Source organism: Enhydra lutris, unplaced genomic scaffold (genome assembly GCF_002288905.1).
Source record: "Enhydra lutris kenyoni isolate GAN:26980312 unplaced genomic scaffold, ASM228890v2 scaffoldscaffold33, whole genome shotgun sequence".
NCBI lineage: Eukaryota > Metazoa > Chordata > Mammalia > Carnivora > Mustelidae > Enhydra > Enhydra lutris.
Window position 1 is genome coordinate 9,383,353 of NW_019154117.1, and position 16,863 is coordinate 9,400,215.

At 43.7% G+C, this 16,863-nt stretch overlaps 1 protein-coding gene across 3 annotated transcripts in view; it reads right to left on the bottom strand.

Annotated features, from left to right (window-relative positions):
• The window catches only part of LOC111153567 (dedicator of cytokinesis 8), a 178,860-nt gene that overhangs the window by 44,879 nt on the left and 117,118 nt on the right, over positions 1-16,863 (bottom strand). For all 3 annotated transcript variants that reach the window (XM_022512673.1, XM_022512674.1, XM_022512675.1), the window contains 5 exons: positions 14,518-14,667; positions 12,636-12,749; positions 7,928-8,083; positions 5,759-5,898; positions 842-1,011 (listed from right to left, as the gene is read on the bottom strand). In XM_022512673.1, the coding sequence (XP_022368381.1) occupies positions 842-1,011; positions 5,759-5,898; positions 7,928-8,083; positions 12,636-12,749; positions 14,518-14,667 (730 nt within the window). The remainder of the gene's footprint in view (positions 1-841; positions 1,012-5,758; positions 5,899-7,927; positions 8,084-12,635; positions 12,750-14,517; positions 14,668-16,863) is intronic.

Sequence of the window (16,863 nt, forward strand, 5' to 3'; positions counted from 1 at the left end):
ACACTCAGCACAGAGCCCAACACAGGCCACAATCTCATGACCCTAAAATCGTGACCTGACCTGAGCCAAAATCAGGAGTTGGATGCTTAACCAACTGAACCTCCCAGATGCCCTGACACCATGATATGGAACAATCGTTTAAGGACGCTTGAGTCTGCTTCTTTCCTAAGCCATTCTTAAGAGAAAAGACCAGGAACACCTATTTCAATGCCTTAGAGTGGTGATCTCCCAAGGGAATAATTCTGTTAGTATTTCATCCTTTGTGATGGATGGTCTATAAAGTTCATCATATACCAGCAGATGGGTGAATGAGTGAAAAAATGATTTCTAAATGAAAAACTGTAAGAGACTCTTAATCATAGGAAACAAACTGAGGGTCGCAGGAGGGGAGGTGGATGGGGGGATGAGGTCACTGGGGGATGGACATTCAGGAGGGCACGTGATGCAATGAGCACTGGGGTTATTATATAACACTGATGAACCACAGGACCTGTACCTCTGAAACCAGTAATACATTATCTGTTAATTAACTGAATTTAAATTTTGAAAATGTTGAAAAGAAACACCACACAGGACTATGGTTTTTTACAAAATAAACAGAAAACTTATTGGAACCAAAAAAAAAAAAAAGAAGAAAGAAAGAAAGAAAAGAAAACCCAGACCCCCCAAAACCCCGAAAACTTATTGGGACTCATGTGAAAAAGTTCTGAGAGCACTGGTGTGGGAAACTGCTCACACAAACACATCAGCACTAGAACTAAGAGCGGAAACTTCATTCCAGTGGGGCACCTGGCAGGAGCCCCCTTCATTCAGTTCCTGAAAGATAAGGAGGCATTATCACCTGTAAAGTCATAGAGTTGTGGCAAAGCATCCAAGATGATCCCAACCAAAGGCAGGTAGAGAGCAGCGATTTTGACCTTCACTTCCGGTTTGACGCAGCGCGGGTCCAGGTCGTGAGAGCTCAGAAGGCTGTGGATGGCACTGACCGCTTTCCTTTGCACTTTGCTGATCCTGACACAACACAGAAAGCTAGAGGTTATGGTGAAAGGAGATCGGCCAAAACGCTCTTAAACAACAAGGAGGGATCAGAACGCTCCTGGATCATTGGGGCGACATGTGAAAACCAAGGAAAAGGAGGGAGAAGTGTCTAGAATCCAGAAAGAGACTGCCTGAGTTCTGTCCCTGGGCTTGATGTTTCAAAGTCCACCATATTGTAGCATCTGGTAATCCATTCCTTTTTATTGTTGAGTAATATTCCATGGTGTGGACAGAACACATTTTGAGAGAGAGGGGTGGGCTGTGAAGTGGGGGAGAGGGGCAGAGGGAGAGGGTGAGAGAAACTCCCAAGCAGGCTCCATGACCAGTGCAGAGCCTGACACAGGGCTCAATCTCACAACACTGAGATTATGACCTGAGCCAAAATCAAAAGTCAGATGCCTAACACACTGAGTCATCAAGGAGCCCCAGATCACATTTTAATACCCCATTCATCAACTGATGGACGTTTGGATTATTTCCACTTTTTGGCTATTATAAATTATTAATGTTGCTGTAATATTTGTGTATAAGTTTTTGTATGGATATAAGTTTACTTCTCTCGGATATCAAGTTTACTTCATACCTTGGGGTAGAATTACGGGATTTTTTTTTTTTAAGATTTTATTTATTTGACAGATAGAGATCACAAGTAGGCAGAGAGGCAGGCAGAGAGAGAGGAGGAAGCAGGCTCCCCGCAGAGCAGAGAGCCCATTGTGGGGCTCCCTCTCCCTCTGCCCTTTCCTTCACATGCATGTGTGCTCTCTCTAAAATGAAAAAATAAATATTTTTAAAAAATGAAATAATGCACACAAATCCCTTATTAGGTCTACAATTTGCAGATATTTTCTCCTATTCTGTGCATCGTCTTTTCATTTTCTTGATGATGTCCTATATACCACAGAAGTTCTCCCTTTTAAGAAATCTAACTCACCTATTTTTTTTTCTTTTGTTGTGCCTAGTTTTGGTGTCAGATCTAAGCAGCCATTGCCTGATCCCTCTTCATAGGGATAATGAAGATTATCCCTATGACTCATCTAAGTGTTTTGTAGTTTCAGTCCTTACATTGAAGTCTTTGATTATTTTGAGTTAAGTTCTGCACATGGTATGAGATGGGGACACAACTTCATTCTTTTCCATGTTGGATACTCAATTACAACAGCACCATCTGTTGAAAACACGACTCTCTCCCCTTGAATTGTCTTGGCACCCTTGCCAAAAGTCAATTGACTCTAAATGTGAAGATTTATTTCTGGACTCTTAATTCAGTTGCATTGATCGATAGGTCTATCTTTATGGCAGAACTACTATTGCTTTGTAGTAGGTTTTGAAATCAGGAAATGTGAGCCCTCCGATTGTGTTCTTTTTTAAGATTGTTTTGGCTATATTGGTTCCCTTGAATTTTCATATGAATCTTAGGGTCATCTTAGTATCTGCAAAGAATCTAGCTTGAATTCTGAGAGGAGTTGCACTGAACTTATAGATAAATTTGGGGAGTATCACCAACTTAACAGAATTAAGTCTTCTGACCCATGAATACATCATGAGTCTCCACTTGTTTCGATCTTTTTATTTCTGAAGTGTTTTATAGTTTTTGGTGTACAAATCTTATATTTCTTTTGTTAAAAAATATAGTCCTATGATTTTTATTATTTTTTGATGCTATTCTAAATGGAGTTTTCTAAATTTCATTCCACATTGTTCACCACAAGGATATGGAAATATAACTGATTTTTGCATATTGATCTTGTACCTTGCCACCTTGCTGAACACATTTATTATCTTTAATAGGTTTCTAGTGGGTTCCATAGGACTTTCCAAAAACAAATCATGTCATCTGGGAACAGAGATAGTTTTACTTCTTCCTTCCCAACATGGGTGCCTTTATTTCATATTCTTGCCTCCTTGCTCTGGGTAAGGCTTCCAGTACAATGACATGTAAAATAGAAGTAGTAAGAATGGATAATCTTATCTAGTTTCTGGTCTTAGAAGAAAAGCAATCAGCCTTTCACTGATAAGTACAATGTTAGCTTTGGGTTTTTCATAGATGTCCTTTCTGGGGTTGAAAAAGTACTCTTCTACCTCTGTAGGATTTGTTGAGTGTTTTTTTAAGAAGGGTATTAGATTTTGTCAAATGCTTTTTCTTCATCTCTTGAGATGATTGAATAGGTTTCATCTTTTATTCTATGCATTGAGTGTATCATATCAATTGATTTTCCCAGTGTTGCGTTGGCATCTTGCATTCCTAAGATAAATCCTACTTAGCTGCAGTGTATAACCCTTCTTATGTGCTGTTGAATTCAGTGTTCCAGTATTTTGTTGAGGATATTTGTATCTAGTCATATTTTGGCATTCAGTTTTCTTGTGATGTCTTTTGTCTGATTTTGGTATCAGGGTAACGCCGGCTTCATGGAATGAGTTGGAAAGTGATCTCTCCCTTCTATTTTCTGGAAGAGCATGTGAAGGATTGGAATTAAGTCTTCAACCAGAGCTGCTAGATAATTTCCGCATGCTTGAAAAACACTAGGGATTTAAGATATGTAGACATTTGGAGGCAGCCCCAGGTAAGGGGTTCTAGGGAGACTTATTAGAAACTGAAGCTATGGCTCTTGCACGAGTCCAGACACTGAGACGTGTCTCACTGGCCCTTGCCCTTCGGATGGGCAGGTGTTGGTGAGTCTAGTCATTGTCCTGGCAGCGAAAGGAAGTACTGATAAAGAGGAAGGATTGTTCAAGGAGATTTTTCTGAGGCTTTAGCCCAAATGGTAAACTCACTAATAAGTATGTGACAGTTATTTCTAATGACTTTCCTGAGGAGTAACTGACAACCCAGAAATTGGGAATTATTGTGTTGCCAAAGGAGAGACACTCTTAATCAGCTACCCTCTGGGGGGTAGAAAAGGTCCCGTGTGTGGTGTGTATGTGTGTGTGTGTCTGAAGAACGTGACAATTAAATTACTGAAAATTACATGACGTCCTCTGAACATAGGCTTACTATGTTGCTAGTGAAATTACAGCAACAATTCTATTACGAATCAAAATAGATGTCAGGGCTGTTTCCCTTGACATCTCGGTGGAAGGGAAACGGAAATTAGAGACTTCTGCTAATTAAATCCTAAAGAGTACTTTCCGATATCACATGGATCAGTGCTAGCAAAGACAATTAAGGAAAATGCGTGTGTGTGTGTGCACGTGCACATGTGTCCTATACGTGAAGGCGATTTTCTTTACGCTCCAACCTCATTCTCAACGCCTTATGGGTCAGGGTACTCTGTGTTGCTGTGGAAATTTATTCTAGTCATACGGTAGAAAGTTCTATTGGGAAACCTGAGAGGAGTGTAGTTAGGATTGAGAGAAGATGAGATCGAAGCTCTCTATGGAGGCACTCGGGACCTGAATTTCTAGAAAGAGGCAAACTTTAGAGAGAAGAACATTCCGTTTCCCACACTGGCCTCCTGGTAGGCAGAGACAGATGTTCACTTGGCGAACACCACGGGCAAAGCACTTATGGTACTTTCGTGATTGCAGTTAACATAAGCTGAAGGTTCTTCTATCATTGTTTCCTTCTCTAAATTATAAGCGCTTAAAGAAAATTTGAAAACTTCCAATTAGACGAAAATCTGTAAACATACAGCAATGCTGCCACTAATGAGCATAATTTATTCCAGAAACTTCTTTAGCACAGCAAGGAAGAGCGGAGGAGTCATAGGTAGAGGTTGTCCAGGGAGAGCAATGGTGGGGTGTGTAAGGGTGTACCTTGTTAAAGGAGATTTAGGACTCAGGAGACCAAGGCTCTGGGTGGGTTCTGCTACATAACATTGGGCAAGTTCCTTCTAGTCTTCGTGCCTAACCTGAACACCAAAAGGGCTGAGCTTGAATTATCTATCAATGCCAACGATCTCTAGATCTGAGCCCCTGAATGGCGAGTTCTACGGGGGCAGGGAATTTTGTCTCTTTTGTGCACTGATGCACCTCTGATATACTCCAGACTATAAGCATTTGGTGAGTGTTGAATGGAATGTATACTATTTGGAAGGCACTGTCTCCTTCCGTCCAACTGGACAGATGGGGGTTTTCTAATCCTATGGCTCAGGGAGCACAGGGAGAGAAGGAAAGAAGAAGGGGAGGTCGATCTCCATCCCTGTCCACTGACTTCAAGAGTAGATCCTGCCATAGCCCCTGGGTGATCAGACTTATAAAAGGTGAAAGGATTTATAAGCCTTAGACCTCGGGCATCTCTTTTAACCTGGGAAGGTCTCTCTACAAGAAACCTAATCTGGACACTGGGTGACTGCCTTCCAGTCAGCGGCCACTTCCTTTGTCAACATGAAGCCAAGGGGCACCTTGCTGCTGTCTGTGTACATAGATCACCCAGGGCATGTCTTATAAACAGCTTTGTTCCTGAGTTCACTAATCAAAGCATCCCTGGAAAGCCTGCTTAGTAGAAACGGGAAACTCACTGATTAAGTGGCTGGAAAAAGCCATTTTATGAGGGTTTCCCTCAGTCCTTCATGCCTTTCCACGTTCCTATGAACACCTTTTTCTCAGCACATGAATGCTTCCACTCCTCAGAGCTGGTGAATGGTAGAGTTTTTTGCCAAGTAGGAGAGGTTGGACTACAAACTCTAGGAAAGAGCTTTTGGTTTTTGCAGGGTTTTTTTGGTTTTTGATATTTTTGCTTTTGTTTTTGCTTTGTATCGCAATTAACACATCCGCAGCATACCCTTCTCCTTCGGCATCCAGAGCAGCAGACAGCTCCGTAAAGAGAAGACCTGTGAGGAAGTGTTGCTGGCGGTACTCCGGGGTCAGATCGAACATGCTGGCAATCTTCTGGTCCTGGAAGCTGGAGCAGGAGCTCGAGTTCTATAAAAATGCAAGGATTTAAATAAAAAAAAAATAAATAAACCAAGGTGCTTGTTAAAAAAAAGAAAAAAAGAAATGCAAAGAGCAGTTCCATAAGGAACAGGAACAGGAATTAAAATCACAATGGCCAGCATTTAAGGAGCCCGGTGGCTGTAGGGGTACTTTGTAAGCACTTCCCAGAGACAGTCCCCAGGTGGGAGCTGTACCTCTGGTGGTCACTTTGTGTTCCCATCCCTGCAGGCAGAGAACTGTCAGTTGGGAAAGATGAAAACAGAGCCCCCAGGGTCTCTCACAAAAGGACTCCTACTCCCTTCCCCACCCCAGATCAGAAGCAAAGATGAAAGCTTCCTCTTGTATCATATCCTTGTATCCGTGGATCGGGAAACCCAGGGAAACAGGCACTGTGTCCCATGCTGTGGCTTTGAGCAGGGAATGCTTCTCCTACAAGCTGCCTCCTTTATTTGAGGTCCCTGCTTCCTCCGAGGCACTTCCCAGTCTGGCTTCTGCACACAGCCCAAATTCTGCTGCCTGGGGCTAGCAGAGGAGTCGGGCAGGGGAAATGTCAGAGGTCTCTGGAAATCCTTTACAGCTGGGTGGGGCTGGACCTCACCCTGCGGGCCCCAGGGTTGCTAACTTCCTGGGGTAGTCAGAAGGGAAATGGGGTAGAAGACTCAGGGCAAAGTTAGCCCATTTGGAGTTGCCGCTGTAAGTCTGATCCTCCCCAAGGCACGTGGAGATGGTCATGTGGCTGACAACTAGCTCCTGCCATTGGCATAAATGGCTACATTTTTTTTTCTTTTAATTAGTAAGACAAACCTTCACCTTGGTATTAGTCTCAAGGAATATGCAACAAAAATAGAACCTAACATGGAGAAAACTTGCTTGCTATCCTGAGCTACTGATTTGTCACCTATAAATGGAATGGGATTGTAAAACAGCATTTCCTTAAAGTTCTTCTAGAGGGCACGAGTCCCTTGAGAAATCTATGGGGGGAATAAAAAAGGTTTTCTCTCTCTTTTTTTTTTTAACATTTTATTTTATTTGCAGCTTTTTTTTTTTTTTTCTTTTCAGTGTTAAAAAAGGTTTTCAATAGTGAAATCACTTTGGGAATCAGTGCTTATTAAACACTTTTCTCCTCCACCCCTTGGGTATTTACAATTTACACTAACAAGCTAGAGAATCTTGGGTGGTCTGCTACAAACAGACCTGTTAACACAGGTTAACAAAACAGGGTTTCCAAAACTTATTTGACTCTTGAATTCTGTATTTGCATAATACCTCTAGAATCTGGGGCCCCCCCTGAACCTAACCTGTGAGAAACTGTTACCAAAAAAGAATCAGCCACGTCAGTCAAAGCCTTGTCTCTAAATATTATACAAGTGTTATTTTTTGTGTGTGTGGCAGTTAAAGAACAAGACTCATTAGAAATACATTCTCTATAAAAGAGACTGTCGGATTCATTTATGACAAGGTCTTTTCAGTGTTTCAAGAACTAAATAATCTGGAGTATAATTCAAGATGGACTCATCTTGCACCCAACTGCATTTTATAACAGTACCAACAGAAAGTTCTAGAATAGCTCAAAGATATAATACCAGTGTTAAAAACCACTAGTAGATCATTTCGGAATAAACATAAAGGCATAGGCAATTTCATGAATTTTATGACTCTGGGGTGCAGGAAATGGAAAGTGAGCAAAGAAGATGGTCCCCCCATGTGGAAAGATGATTAATGCCAGAGAGAGGAAGCTACGTGGCTTATCTATGAATTTCTAAATTTTCATCATGCGTGTGGATTCTGTGCTCTTCCTGGCTTCAGCAGGGACACCTGAGCTTAGGAAGAAACCAGTCGCGTACCGTGTAAGGGGCCAGTTAGATGCGCAACATTGGGTACCATATTTGTGTGCATCTGGATCAACCGATCCAGCGCAAACAGCTTGATTTTCCTCTTAATGAATAAGACCAACCTTAACAGTAATAAACGACTCGACTAATCAAATCAGAGTTTGAGGAATTCTGGAGCTGATTACCTGGGAAGAGATGGAGGGGCAGGGGGATGCCGGAGCAGCATCGACATTCATAAAGAAGAGGTTCAGATTCAGGTAGTGCTCGTGGCTGCACAGAATTCTCAGAAACTCCAGCCTCATGGAAATGAGCGTCGGAAGGTTGGTGAGCTTGGCCGACAGCTGGGAAGAAGAATGAAAACAGGAAAGAAGTGTTTATTATGAGGTAAATGGAGTCCAAGCTGGCAGATACAAAAATCTCCTTTCTCCCCAGATTAAGACAATCAATTTAATAAAAATGAATGGGACAGTGCAACAGATGGAAAGTTCTATATTCCGGGGAGGCCCAATGAGTGGTCACACATTACTGTTCCCCTTAATAACTCTAGCCCAACTCTAGCCTGGCTCCTTGACCCGACGCCCACCCTTGTCACATCTACAGTGCTGTGGCCAACCTGGGCGGCAAATAAGCTGGAGGTATGTCTTCGGGGTCACATAATGTCATTAATGTCACAATTAATGTCACTGTGTCTGAGGAGCTAAATGAAAGGAGTTGACCCCACGTGGGGCCACACAAAATTAACGGAATGAGACTGGGTGACTCTCACATCACAACTGTTCTTTTGTAGTTGCTAATTAAAGTCCCCGACGGGGAGTTCTCAGACCAGTTCCCTAGGTAAAGGCATCACATTACTGAGGAAAGTATGTGGTCCCAGCAAAAAGATTGGAGTTTGCCCCAAAGTAAGAGGGGAGGAAGTGGAAGAGAAAGCAAGAGACAGCTGGGAGAGTCTTTCCTTCAACAAGGAAACTATGAGAAGTACAGCATAGGGAGGACAGTCAACCGCACTGTAGGAACACTGTACGGTGACCGTGGGGACCACACTTGTCATCGTGAGCACTGCGTAATGTATAGAACTGTTGGATCACGATGTTGCATACCTGAAACTAATGTAAGATTCTGCTGTTAATTTGACTTCAATTAAAAAAATTAAAACAGAAACCAACCATGTAATAAGCAACGGAAGGCTGACAACAGTGACAAAATGGAAGAGAACATTTGTTTCCCTCAGGTGAGGTGACAACCGAAGACCCAGACTCTGAAGGCAGCTTCTTTTAAGGCAAAGCAGGGAAAGGGGGGCCATATGGGACCGTGAGCCTCTCAGTTCATCATCAGCAACCTCGCGCCCCAGCAAGGGAAACCAAGCTTCTCATCCTTGTGAACAGACATGCCTCCTCTCTGTGGACTCTGAGAGTGGTTTTATAAATGACATAATCGAAATAAGCAACATATTTTCAGCCATCTTAGAAGAAGCCGTTGTACTGTGGGTCACTTTGCCTATAAGATTGGTGAGTCTGTAGTTAGACTTTTACTTGAAACAAATGAATACCGTTATGTGTTACATAAAAAATAAAATGTGGCTTTTGTGCAACAAAGTTACCAGAACCTATGCTCTTTGTCAGTGTGTCTTGCTGGCTGACTTTGGACCAGTGGAGCCACCAGCAAACTCAACTGATGAGAACTGGATCACATGCCCCTCACCAAATAGTCCCTCACCAGGAGCTGCTTGGTCAAACCAGTCAGAACATGAAAGTGTAAGATATTTGTCCTTGAAAGAAGGTCACAGTATAGGTATCTTTAATAGGTCCCTTGAGACTTCATTAAAGATGGAAATTTCAAAAATATTTTTGGTGATGTTGAGAAGAGAATAAGATACAGTTCTGGAAACATCCTCCCCCAAGGTCAGGACCCATGGTGGCACTCCCCAAGGGATGGGTGTTCCCTTAGGGGTAGGCTGAAGAGGACCTCAAGCAACTGAAAAGCTTAGATCTGTGTATTGTTAGTGACTATTTAAAAAAGGCTGAGATCATACCCATGGTCACATGGTCTATGAATGGCAGAAAACATGACAGAATGTTCGGGTGATGGTACGCAAAATGATAAAATCAGAGGACTTTGGAAGAATATAACTTGCCTCAGGAAGGATGCTCATAGTCCACCTACACAGCTGGGCTCAATCGCCCTTAACTCCAGGCACTGATCACTGCAGGTCTGAGTACTACGCGATTTATGCCAGCAGTACCCACAGACGTCACTGGCAAACAGAGCACAGAATCAAAACGAAAAAGCCTGAACAAATCTAACCCAATTTTGGCTTTTTGTTTTTTTTAAAGATTTTATTTATTTACTTGAGAGAGAAAGAGAACAAGAGAGGGGGGACGGTCAAGGGAGAAGCAGACTCCCTGCCGAGCAGGGAGCCCGATGCGGGGCTCGATCCCAGGACTCCAAGAGCATGACCTGAGCCAAAGGCAGATGCGTAACCCGCTGAGCCACCCAGGGGCCCCTCAACTCTGGCTTTTGGCAGATGAGGGAGCTACGGAGGCCAACGTAAGGCTGCCCAAATCACAGAAGCGTAGAACGGCATCACGGGAATTAGAACACAGGTCTCCAGATTCCAAGTCTGAGGCTCTCTGGAGGCTGAGACACAAAAGAGGAAGAAAGAGAGGGGAAATGAGAAGCAACCCTAACGTAGAAGAAAAGGAGAAGATTGAAAACGGACAGAGAGAAAGAGAGAAGAAAGGAAAGCAAGACAGAAAGTATGAAGGGCCTGGGCAGGACAGCCAGCCTCTCCTCTGGATACCTTGTTGGTTTTTCGGTGATGAAAAGTGTCCATATGTGGTAGAGTCTCTCCTTCACTAAACGCGAGCCAGACAACTCTGAGTTGTTTTCCAAATAGGCCCACCCTTGGGCACATGCCCGAGAGCTCGATTTTAGCAAGGATCCTACTTCGTCAGTTTAGCCGAAGTCCCCCCGACCCCCCAGCCTCAACGTCTGACCGATCCCCCATCCCTCATCCCTCACCAGCCCCCAGATGGTTTCTGGTCACCCTGGTCTGCTTTCACCAAGAATCCTCTTAGGGTGGTTCAGCCAGAATCCTCCTCACTTCTGAGGCTTCTGCTTACGAATTTTTTATCCACGAATCCTCCCACCCTGTTCCCTGGGTCCAAGTTCCCACTTTTCCTTGTCTTTGTAGTCCAGTGTCCGGTAGGGTGAAATCCCATTGCAACGGTCCCCACACTTATCTCGATGGTCCTGAATAAAAGTCTGCCTTACTGTTTAATAAGTGTCATGATTCAATTTTTCTTAAAAGCGGCTCTCCTACCGTGATGTTCAGTATCTCCTTTCTCTATATCCAACTTTAAGTTTTGAAAAACGGATTAATTTATATTTGTAATTCATCCAATGACCTGTTTTTTTTTTTTTAATTTTTTTTTTTTAATTTTATTTATTTGACAGAGAGAGAGAGACATCACAAGTAGGCAGAGAGGCAGGCAGAGAGAGAGAAGGGAGGAAGCAGGCTTCCTGCAGAGCAGAGAGCCCGACGCGGGGCTCGATCCCAGGACCCTGGGATCACGACCCGAGCCGAAGGCAGAGGCTTTAACCCACTGAGCCACCCTGGCGCCCCCAATGACCTGTTTTGAAAAACATATACACTTATATTTGCAATCCATCTGATGACCTACAGTTCTCAATAGCTAAGACGGAGGGCACAGAGGAAAGGCATCGTCTTCCATCCCTCCATTCTGTGGAATCCAAAACAGAAGACCCACACTGGGTCAGAAGGTCGGGGCCCTCAAGATGTTGGTGTTTTGGGAATCCCGAGGTTTCCCTAGGATTCTCCTTTTACAGGTCGGTTTCCTTATCAGTAGTTCCTTTGGAAAAGTCATGGTCTTTTGTGGGGAGGAATGGGGAGAACCTTTTCTATTACAAATGAGGAAATGAGACCCAGAGAATTTGAATGAATTACTTAGGGTCACCAAGAGATTAACCACGGAGAACCAGGCCTGATGGGAGAGGGTAATTACAGTTAAGTAGACGTGGCTCTTCCCAACCTGGGGAAATTTACATGACTCTTCTAAACCTTGACTTTATCATCTGCAAAAGGTAGAAGATACCTTGGGGGATTAAAGATACTATTTCTAGAAAACATTCCGCCCAGTACCTGGTTTGCAGGAAGAACCCAGCCATGGTGACAGGGCTGGTGACAGTTCAGGGAGTTGGGGGTTGACAGTGGGAGTCGGAGGTGGTGACGGTGCTGGTGGGTTGTGGTGACATGGCAGTGACAGTGGGGGAGGGGGTGGCTAGAGCAGGAATAAGGAAGGAAAGAAGCAACCACACCAGCCAACCACTATTTATGTGACTACTGTTGGGGCAATTTAAGGGGAATGGCGAACAACAGAAGAATTCTACTTTAAAATCTGAGATGTGGGCATTGCTAAGACGCTCTCGGATTGTAAATATCTGCTTTGTGCTCAGTGAGGTTTGGTCTATTTGGCTGATTTTATCAGTGTTCTTTAAAGTCCAAATCCACAAGCACATTTTAATTAATGGCCCTAATATGTGAAAAGAGACCTCATACATTGAATTCTAGACCTGGTCTGAGACCGAATGTGACCATCACGTGATTTCTATTAACTGCTCCAGTGAAGACAATCAGAGCACTAACACCTCCCAGTTCTCCCACATTTCACTTGTTGACCCTTCTGTGCTGGGTTGGCAAATTCTCCAGGAATCCCTGCGGCCCAGTGTGTTCTAGGGATGTCTACGGCAGAAGACAAATGACATAAAATGATCATGAAACCCAGAACATACAGGAGTTAAGCTAACTTGGCAATGAGGATGACTTTGGAAGAAAAGGAACCAGGGACAACACAGCTACGTCTGTGGGACGCTCACCTGGTTACAGTAATGTTTGATGAGGTTAAACACGAAGCCTCGATCCATGAGTGAGAGAAGGTCATACAGAAAGAACGCCAGGCTGATGTTCATCTTTTCTGCCTGTTCATTTTCCTTAAAAACAAACCATAAATAAATATATAAATAAAAACAACAACAACAACTAAAAAAAAAAACCCAAACCAACCAACACCTGAGTCATTTTGCGGGAAACCCTGATCACAAACAACCAGGTCCGTGGTGGGAAAGATTCACTATTATTTTGGCCACTGTCCCTGGGGGAGACACGGGATGAAGCTGGTGACCCTGCAAATTCCAGTCAGCCCTTAGCAGGTGCCATGCGTGTGAGGTTGAATCAAACATTTCTTCATTTACGGTTAGTATTTAGGTACCTTTTTTCTGTCTTTTTTCCCCTACATGCATATTGACATGTACAGAATTAGGCTCGTTCCACGTACACGATGTTGGGCCTCGCATCTTTTCATTCAGCATTATACTAAGGACACCTTCCCGCACGTTTAGCATTTCTTCAAAACCTGTTTTTAATGGCAGTCTCATATTTTTTCACACGCTTCTACCGGAACTTGTTTGATTCTGGTAACTATTGCTTTGGCAAAACTTAGGTGAAATGCACCCGCTATCTTCAATGAGACAGATGCTTTATAGTTGAGAAAATCTCATCAGGATACAAGAACTGGTTTTTACGAAAGGAGTTCTTTCCCCTCCACTGAGGCAGTGTTCCCGCCCAGGAAAGGTCAGAGTCTCACACGCTAGAGCAAATTCTTGCACCGACAGCAATGACTGCAGTTTTCTACAGAACTTCAGAGCCCCTGGGGAGTCCCTTTTCCATGTTTATGTCCTTCATTCTCAGAAGGATAAATCATTTTTCTCTGCCTCTATTGAAAATACGATTTCAGAATATTGTCCTTTTGTTCTGATGGGCTGTTTGCAAATTCAGGCCAAGCTACACAGCCCCTGGGATGGAGAGGGACCTGACAGAGAAGTTTCCACCGTATCTCTGCAGCAAGTCTGCCTGCCCCAGGGTCCCGTGGAGGGACCACTCCCGGGCAGCTTACGTAACTGTCTGAATATTCTGGGCTTGGAGTCTTCTTCAGTCCTGGCTTTGCTGCTAGCCACGTGGATTTTGGAAACTCTATCAACCTCCCTGCACCTCCTTTTCCACGCCTGCCAAAATGCAGACAGCCCTGCTGCCCTGAGACGTTTCGCCACGAGAAATAACCACACGGAAATCTCCTGAGCATTGGGTACTCAACATTCTTAATAACAATAAAGGTGTTAATAATGACCACTGCCGCCTCATATTTTACAGTCACCTTCTAAAATGGTTCTACTTCATTTTATTCACTTTGCAACTTCCTATTGTGACATAATTTCAAAGACAGAAAAGGTGCAAGAAGAATGTAAAGAACTCCTATGCGTCCTTTGACCCGATTTATAATATTTCATATTCGGCTACATCATGTTATTATATTATCAACATATTATCTACGACTATTATTATTATTATACTATTACTATTATTACTACATCATATTATCCTGCTCTCTCTGTATATAACAATTGGTTTTTTTTTTTTTTTGTCCAGAGTCATTGACCCTTAGATTAGGCTGCAAAAATCACACCCATGACCTCATACGTAACACTTCAAGATGGATTTTCTAAGAACCAGAACATTCCCTCTGGGATCTGCATGGACAATCCCCCAGCCCCACCCCAGCCGGTGTAATAACCACACTTAGGTGTCATGTTTATTTGCTGATATTTAAATCACTGTCTTAAGAGGATGCTTCTTTTTCTCCGCTTACAGAAATAACAGACGCGCAAGGGCAAAGATTTAGAAAATAAATAAAGGCCCCGTTACCTTCTGAGGTTTCACTAAAAGGGCTGCCGTCTCTGAGGTGACCACATTAACAATAGTAGTTATGTCATCTTTGAACCGGTCAGAAAAACGAGTCCTCCGAAAATTGTCCTGTTTGTCCATGTTATGCACGTACTGCGCCATGCTTTTCACCTACAGAGGTGGCGGGGGAAACACAGAAATTGGTGAGCTGCTGGTACAGCGGGGAGAAGGGGCAAAGATGTGAAGGAAAGCTCATGAACTATGGACTTCCTAATGCTTTATCTGCCCAGGTGGTTGCCCAAGAAGACTCTGGACAAGAAATGCTCTTGTGACACAGAGGGTTACCATAGTGGCAGGAGTTGGGAAGGATGTCCTCCTCTTGACCCCAAGTCAGGGGGCTTCCTTCTTGCTGCTCACAAAGCCGGGGAGCTTCATTCTTTAGCTAAAGTGTAGGAAGACTCCCCTTCCCTCAACCGCCCATGGGAAGGCGGAGCTAGATGGGGATCCTGTCCCCTTCCGGGCCCTGCTTGGTGATGGCACCAACATGTGACACAGAAGGAACTGTTTATGGTACTGTTGTTCATGTGAACTGAAGTCACTTCTGTCCCCAAAACCACAATAAGGAGAAGAGGGGACAAATACTTCTCTTGAGTTTCAAGTTGAAACAGGGAGCACAGTTTTCCAAAACAATTCTTTGTTAAGCTACCTGGAAACTTAACCACTATTTGCAACATTGTCTCTAGGAGAAGTTATGTTTTGAATTCAATAAGACTACCTTGCTTTATGTATCCACTTAAAGTATCTATTTATTTATTTAAAGGAAATGTATTAAAAATATACAATATACAATATACAATAATATAGCACATTTAAAATCAAGATCATGTTTTGATTTTGGACACCTTCTTGAAGCCAGGAGATCTGTGGGTAATACAAGCCCCTTTGACACCATCTGAGGTCATGTCTCCTCAGGAACACTCTGATGGGCAAGACTGGGAGTTCTTACCCTTGGATGCCTAATGTCTGAGGCCATGTTCATGAATGTCCCTAGGCTAGTCAGAGAGTCACGGCAAAAAGAAATGGCCTTAGGAGTTAACTGCCCACTTTTGCCTGAAGATGACCCCCTAGGCCAAGGCTAGAAGAGGGGACAAAGCCAGTTAAATGGAAAAAATGCTCTCCACTCCTATGATGAGAGCTGAAGTCACTAGATGGGAGAACTTCCATGCACGACCAGCAGATTTCTGGTTCCAAGAATCCAGGGCCAACAATTTTCATTAGCATTGAGACAAGCAGAGATAAAAAACAAAGAGAAGGTAAAACAAGAAGAGGATAACAGACAGGCTTTATGTGTTTTATGTTTTCAGATGATACCATGGCCAGCTCGGAGGAGACCCAAGAATGTAAGATCCTAAGCCCAGTGAAAGGACCAATGGATTCTCTTCACTGTGTAGGGTCCTGCCTGGTTCCGGACACACAGAGGAGTTTGTATCTCACAGAGTCTCACATACTTGGTGGGAGGGAGTATTAGGAGGAGGGATGGGGACTGGGCTCCAGTTTTGTCTGACAAACGTGTCTCTCTCGCTAGGTTCCTATCAAAGGACCTACAGAAGACAAGGCCTCTTTGTTTCGAGCTGTCCCCATCCTGATTTTTCTTCTGGCGAACTCGCCCTAGCACCAGACTTCTAGAACTCACTGTTTTATCCGGCTCCTTCCTGCTGAGCTTGGCCATCCTACAGCCAAAGAAATAATTCTCACAACCCCGTACTTCCAACTGATGGCCTCTTTCCAGACTCTAAAGTCACTTGCCAGCTACGTGTCCTTCGGCTCTTCAGAGAAGAATATCCAGTAGAAATAAATACTGTGGATCCTTGGTCTACTATTTGTAGGTGGGGTGAGGCAGGAAAATTCTTTCCCCCCTACTGGCCTCTGTGACCCGTCACAGCAGGGGTACCTCTTAAGAACCCCTTGGTGAAAAACTTCATGTTCTGAGTAAACTAGGTCACGTATTTACCTGTGGGTCCCCAACGTCTGCCTCAGCACTTTCTAGAAGCACAAGCATTTATTCATTAGCGAGTGTGAAACTGGCCTGAGGCCTGTGTCCAACAGCTCTGAGGCCAAGTAGCTGTCCATCAGCGCTCGGGCATTAGTACAACTAAAGGGTGTTAAAGGGCCCAGGTTGTTGGCTGAGTCTAAGGAGGGTGTCTCTTCTTTCTTGTCAGGCTTCTTGGGGGGAAAAAACCCTATTTTTGTTTTTAAATAACTTCCTGAGCATCCGTAAGGCAAATGCACAAACAATGCATAGAGAACCGTGCACCGTGTCTGAGTCTGGGGTAGGTTTCCTGCGCAAACTTCTGGCTGGGGCTAAGA